This window comes from Crocodylus siamensis, chromosome 3 (assembly GCF_052110815.1).
Source record: "Crocodylus siamensis isolate JL-2025a chromosome 3, ASM5211081v1, whole genome shotgun sequence".
In the NCBI taxonomy this organism is placed as follows: Eukaryota; Metazoa; Chordata; order Crocodylia; family Crocodylidae; genus Crocodylus; species Crocodylus siamensis.
Window position 1 is genome coordinate 231471584 of NC_143397.1, and position 7448 is coordinate 231479031.

The window sequence follows — 7448 nt, forward strand, 5'->3', positions numbered from 1 at the left end:
TGGCTTATTGCTTATTGTACTACGGTTTTGACTACGTTCATCTGGCTTCCTGACTTACCTTTCGAACTGATTAACGGCTTACGATTTTGGATCACCCTCTGGACTTTGTTTAACCCGGTTCTGGATCATCGACCTCGGCTTTCTTCACCACTTACGACTCTGCTCATCCCTCCAACTGACGTTTCCGCTGCTGCATCTTCTGGCTACTGACCTCGGCTTTTCTCATACGACCACCCGATTCGTCCATTACTGTGGACTGGCGTCACGCGGTTCAACATCACCGTGTTACAGTTCGTTTTATTGTTTGTTTCGTTGTTTGTGATCCCCATTTATGAGCTGTTGACCAGCCCTGGGACTAGGTCTTCGGACTGAACCTCGTGGGCCAACAGACCCCTTTGTTGTTAATTGTTTGTTTGTGTTCCAACTGTAACTGAAGACCTTTCTGCCTACGCTCCACAAGCGTAAGTGAAATAAATTCACCTGTTTTCCTCAACCCGCTCCGAGTCCCTAACTCCAGACTCTACGCCGCTAATCCCACCTGTCCGTATCTAATTGCCACCCCGGCCCACCGTGACCTTGGGGCCCGATCCTTCGGTTTTCCCCGACATGGCATCACGAACAGGATCAATGGGAGGCGTATTGGAGTCGGAGATTATAAGGAGTTGCCCATGGAGCAACCGAGTCCGGCAGACCATCGGTGCCGAGGACTTATGGGACCACATAGCATTCCATCAGGCCGCACCGGCTGAAGGAACTGTGAGCGGGTACCTGTCCCTCCGGGGAGAAAGTGGGGAAGAATGGGCCGTTCGGCTCACCCCAAGTGCGCTGGGTTGCATTATCCAGGACCCTCGGGCCGTTTACCGCCCAAGGGGGGAGACCGGGACCGTAGCCCTGGCCCGTAAGAAACCTTCGGGCATGGCAACCTCAGGCCCGGACCGAGAATTCGCCCGGTGCATAAAGTATGTGAAGGAGGGTGGTGAGGATACCCCTCCTGACGGGTTTAACTGCCCGACCCTTGCCATCGGGTCTAGGGGGCATGAGCTCTTGGTCCAGCTACGAGAGTGCCTGGAGAAGGACGGCAGAAAAATAAAATGGTCGGGACCCCGGTGGAAGAAAGGCCGTATAATAAATGTGCTTTTCCGGGAGTATGTTGTCTTACTGAGGGAGCTAACTGACACTAGGGCCCAGCTCATGGCAGCAACCAGAGCTGTGACACAAAAATTGGCCGAGCGGCCATTACAAGATGGCGCCGACCAAACTGTCAGCGCGCCAAAACCGATGCTGACGTCACGACGCCCAGCTCCACCCATCCCGAGCCCGCCTTCCGGAAAAACCCCGTCTATAATTCCGCCCACCGAGAGCCGGCCTCCCGCAACAGCGCCACCTGCTGTACGCAAGCCACCGCCTCCGTACGTCAGCCAGCGCCACCAGGAGGACGTACGGGAGAATTGCACCCAAACAAATAACGAAGACTGCAACAAAGTAATTAAGCACAGCATAGGAACGGAAACAACTGAAACAACAAGCGAAGATAAGACTAACAACGTAACCATAAGGAAATCAAGAGTAAGCACGAATACTATTGGAACCGATACGAATGATGTAACAAGAAGCTTAACGATTAAAACGAGTACCATCGGAACAAACACAAGCAACGGATTAATCGAAATGACTAAACCAGTAACCAAGATGAATTATACAAACGAAACTATAAGTGCTGATGAAACTGAGAACGACTTCATAAGAGTAACACGAAATAAACCAAGCCAACAACACAATGATTACACCGAAGAACTGGTATCTGCTTTTCCCATTGCAGTCCAGAAATGGGTAACTGATCCTCAGGGTCAAACAAGACAGACCATCACGACACGAACTAGAACACGTTCTGAGATGAATGAATTGAGAAAGGAAACCGGCATACGAAATGATGAAACACCGATTGCCTGGTTGGGGCGTTTAGTAGCAGAAGCAGGGAGTGAGACCATCAATCAAGATGAAGCCTTGCAGCTCGTGCGCAATTCAGCTTGGAGCCGAGCTAAAGTAGTGGACCCGGTGCCAGTGCTGGCCAATTATTATTGGCCAATACCCATTCCAGCTCTGGTTACCGAGGCACTTCAGAGGAAGATCCACACCTGGCACGAGGGACATGCGGGTCGTGCGAGTGCTACCTCACTGGTGTATACAGTGATCGGAGCCTCATACGCCATGTGGAACCCAGCCCACCAAGCTTTGAATTTGACACCTGCTCAGGTGCAGGGGGCATGGCCACACAGATATGTACTATCATCTGGGGATGTACCTTGTTTACAAGAAGCGGTCGATGCCGCCACTGAAATCTACGGTGGGAATCAAAGTATTACCGCGAGGTTATTACTAAGTACATCCGTGAATGGGCCCGTTATCCATACTCTGGGACAGCTCGACCAGTTAAGAGGAGCCATGGAGAAGCAACGACATCAAAAGAGTGTAAGCTTCGACAGGGATGAGAAATGGGAATCAAGATATGTACACATGATTGAGCACAATCAAAAAACTACTGATAAAAACCAACGGAAACCACCTCGAGTGTCACCACAGGAAACAAGAAAATATTACTCTCGATCTTCTCCGCCGCCAGCCCGTACAAGTTACTCACCGCCCCAGAGGACCCCTCTAGAAAGAGCAATGTTTGGGTTCCTTCTGGAAAAATCTGGCCTAAGTAAGGAACAACTGAGGGCCCTAAAAGATGAGGGACAACGGGCTCTTGCCAGAGCTCTAGGGTTTGTTGAGAAGACCAAGCCAAAAAACGAGTGATCGCCATCGGCGTAAGTCCGGCGATCGATGGCTTGACTGACCCAGCAAGGCGACAAACGGACTCAGCAATCGAAGTAACCCAAAGCGAACGTAAGCGAAACGAACCTAAACCGAACTCAAACGAGGAAACGATTAATGCATTGAAACGAAGCGAACTTAAACGTGATGAAGCAAAACTAAGCGGACAAACCGAACTGAAACGGCGTAACCCAGAACGAAACGAACCAAAGCGTAACGAATCTACACGAAGCGAAACTCAACGAAGCGAATCCAAACGACGAAATGAAAAAACCGAAGTAAAGCGAAGAACACAAACCGAACTTGAAGAAACCGTGATAACCGAACCAAAACGTACCAAAACGAAACAAAGTCTGAAGCATAACGAAACCACACAAAACGAATCGAAACAAAACCAAGAAAAACCAAGCGTAACGGAAACTATTTTGTCTGAAGGAGTACAGGATAGGGTTGGAGAAAAAGACATGGAAGCCCGAACCGGAAAACAAAAGATATTGGTAGCGACGAACCACATGAAACTCTTTGATAGCGATCCTCGACCGTACGCCTCAATAGAGATACAGAACCCCGATGATCCACATGACATCACTACGGCAAGATTCCTACTAGATACAGGGGCCCAGGTTAATGTCATCAAACCGTCGATCCCACATCATCGTACCAACAAGGTAATGATGGTTCAAGGCCTCAATGCTGCTACTGCAACAGCTCGTGTGAAATTTACCGTCAAGGGCCATCCCAAACGACTGGATGCGGTCCTCGGGAATGTGAACATTTTAGGAATCCCTGGCATTCGCACTTTGGAACTGAAACATAAGGTGTCAGAAGTCCTACCTATCATGACTGTACCTAGACCAGAGTGGCATACACCCTCGCTAAAAATCCACTCCCTATGGCGGTATACTCCGATACCAACGAAAATGCATCTTCAGGATCCTCTGGACACCTTGCTAGACGACTTGGTCCGTGAAGGCTCCATCAGGCGAATACAGGCGAGCACTTACCTTTCCCCAGGTTGGGGGATACCAAAGCCTGGAAGACCAGACGCCGTACGCCTCGTTGTGGATTACCGTGAGGTTAATAGACGTTGTGTAGCACTGACCCAACCTTCATCGAGTACGCTGCCACAGAACCTATATGAGATGGCCAATTATCAAGCCCATGACTGGGTGGGCACGACTATAGATCTGAAGAACATGTTCTATTCCATACCTATCGACGACTCTGAGGGTATCCTCAACATGTGCATCAGAGGGAAAATGTTTCACTGGAACGTATGTCCGCAGGGCTATCGAAATGCTCCAGCCTTAGCCACCAGTGCTATGAATGACACCCTTGACAGATTCACCAAAAGCAACGAAATCGCCAAGTCCATCCGAATCTGGGCTTACCTCGATGACATCGCCATCATGGGGAGGAACGCAACCGAAGTAATCCAAGTCACGACCGATCTCATCCAACATTTAACTACTGAAGGATGGATCGTAAATAAAGAAAAATCTCAACTGCACCCGACGAGTGAGATCACATTCTTAGGGACTACCTTTACTCGTGACCTCCGTAAAGGCGTGGCCCACGATGATCTCTCCTTTGATTTATGGAAAAACAAAGAATTATCAAAGAAGGTAGACTTTCAATCCCTGCTGGGAAGATTGAATTGGGTCCGACATTTCATCACTCCTGATCATCTCCCAGTTATAGCTCGGATTCAGAGGCAAATTCGAGAGAAGTCCAGGCGCCAAACCCCCTGGACCCCAAAGGATGATAAAGCATTACACAACCTCGTAATATCTATTCGGGGAACGAATCTTCACGCGATTGATTTTGATTCGCCATTAACGGTCACGGTGGGATTTACAACAGAGCACATTTTCACCACGGTAAAGAATACAGATGGAAACTTAGTATTTCTCGCTCATCGTACCATCCGCACGAACCAACATCGATATGGTGCCATAGGCAAAACCCTCCTAGCCGCTCAGCTGGCAGAACCACTCGCTGTCGGCCAAGGGCGATTGCAGGCAGTAGGAGCAACTTTGATACCTCGCCTAGCTCACGACCGACCCGATCCATGTTTCCATGGAGAACCAGCCACATGGAGTGCTTTAGTCTTAAATCACTTATACCATTGGAATGCATGGAAGTACGAGGATCTACCGCCGCCCCCGATCATTGACACAACACTACACCTCACATTGTACGGAACAACCCAGCCGGCTTGGATGGCGTCGGATGGTTCCACCCGTGAAGGCGGGAAGTATGGTTTTTATTGTCATCCATGCTGCATACACGATATCAAACCCGGCTGTGAGTCAGCCCAACGTAATGAACTCCTGGGATTCCGTGCAGTTACACAGCACTGCTTAGAAAACCACGACGCGACTCTCCCTGTCCCAATCATCGCTATTGATTCTCATTACATCTACGAGATAATAACTGGTACGACTAATCCGACTGAACACCTTGACATTTGGGAAGACACATACCGACTGTTGTCGCAGTTCACGATCCTACCACTAGTCCGCCACACACGTTCCCATAGGAATGACACCGACCCGGTACACGCTACAATCGATGAGTTGCTACGACCAGTACCTAATGATGAAGTACTCCCCCTAGACGATACGAGCGAACCCTTGCTACGACCAGTACCTAATGATGAAGTACTCCCCCTAGACGATACGAGCGAACCCTCGCCACGACTAGTACCTACTGATGAAATATTCCCCTTAGACGATACGAGCGAACCCAGGCCACGACTAGTAACTAATGATGAAGTATTCACCCTAGACGAAACGAGCGAACCCATTTGTATTGACCCCTACCTCACTTGGTTGCACGAGCGATGGAGTCATCCAGGCCCCAAGGCATGCTACTCCCGATGGCGTGAGACCATAGTAGAAAAGCCACAGTATGGCTTACATCGTGACTGGAGGCGCGTAGTCCAAGCCTGCGCAGCCTGTGCAAAGGAGAAAGTACATCCAACGAGGAGCACACAAGGAGCCCTCGCAAAAGAAAATTTCAACCCAGGTCAAACCTGGCAAGTCGACCTTTTTGGGCCATTACCCGGAGCCTCGATCCCAAATAAGGGGCTACTCGTTATTGATCTCGGCTCTCGGCTAATGACCGTCGTACCCCTTCGGAAGTCCCACGCCGCAGCAGTTACTACAGCCTTAACCGCCGTCTTCGCGATGTGGCAAGTTCCCACCACAATACAATCGGATGGTGGGCCACCTTTTACATCAAACACTGTTGAAAAATTCGCTAGGTCATATAACATCACATGGCATCATCATCTTCCTTACCATCCCCAGTCCAATGGGGTTGTGGAACGGGCCATAGGACTTTATAAAGAAGCGCTCCGAGTAACGGGAAATGGGAGTTATCGAAATTGGACAGTCCGTAATCATGAGATCCTAATTAATCTGAATGCGACCAAACCCTTGTGGGAACAATCTACGGAAAAACCAGTCGAACCATGGGAGAAGAAATTTGCAGACAACGAGTTAGTGTGGGTCTCCCTTCCAGACCATAACCATCGCCATCCTAAAGTTTTGCAAGGCGTAATACAATCTGCAGAGAGCTATCCGAACACCTACTTGGTCACCCTTACAGATAGCGGACGGACCATACTCACCCACCACAACTGGCTATCGAGACGCTCTAATACAGAAACGATTCTACCACAAGACGTTAACCATACCAATGAAACTACTTAAAGTCACAGCTCCTGTCCTCCCAGCAAGGGGGCAACTGTTTGTCCCTTATTAAGTGCTGGAAGGTACAGGAGAAAGAGGTCTATAGATAAAAAGGACACGTTCTGTTGTTTTGTTTATGTTTGTCGTTTCAGGTTATCGGATCATTCCTCAGAGGATTTGAGAGGAGCCTGGAAATTAGAGTGACAACTTAAATCAGACAAGGCTACAAAGATGCCAAGAAGACAAAAGGACTTTGGAGTACTCTGGGTTTTGATGTGTTGTAAATATGTTACTTTTGTATCTACGGTATCGATCTCAGATTCTGAGCGGTCTCAAAATTCGGTTCTGTACTTGTTGTCAATGTGGGCTAATGCCACGGGAGACGACGAGAATGGTGAGGGATTGACCGCGTGTCTTAAAATCCCTCTGTCCGTAGAGGATTCGGTCCTCATCCCATATTCAGTACCGTTTGACATCGAAACATGGTTTACCAAGGTCTCAGAAAGTGGGGAGAATGTTATCAATATCTCTGTCCCCTTGATGGGAGGAGGCTATATTCTGACTAGTTACACTTGGCCCCGTGGATTTAATCTCACCACTCTCTCGCTAATCACTCGACCACCTCGTGAGGAGTGCTGGGAAAGGGAAGCTCCATGCGCTTGTTCCACTATCCCATGGGGGATACACCCCGAAGGTGAGGATTGGTCTCGACCAGACATGTCGCTAAAGTGGGACCCCCGCTCAATTATCCCACCTTGGCACCTCACCCTCGTTCCCAGGGGAAGGAAAACTTCCGACCCTGAGGTCGTCCTCTCACCCCTCGTAAAGCCTACTCCCTTGGTGGTGTGGAACGAATCATTAACAATCGATCTAACTCAGCCAGGCCCCAGGGGAAACAATTCATTGTTTAGTTTTTATTACCCCATATTACGAGCG

At 49.2% G+C, this 7448-nt stretch overlaps 1 protein-coding gene across 1 annotated transcript; it reads left to right on the forward strand.

Moving 5' to 3' along the window:
* Positions 1 to 3470: 3470 nt before the first annotated feature.
* LOC149869559 (uncharacterized) lies at positions 3471 to 6548 on the forward strand. Its single transcript, XM_090037368.1, has one exon. It carries the CDS (start codon positions 3486 to 3488, stop codon positions 6531 to 6533), a length of 3048 nt encoding a protein of 1015 aa, XP_089893494.1. The 5' UTR covers positions 3471 to 3485; the 3' UTR covers positions 6534 to 6548.
* The last annotated feature ends 900 nt before the right edge of the window (positions 6549 to 7448 follow it).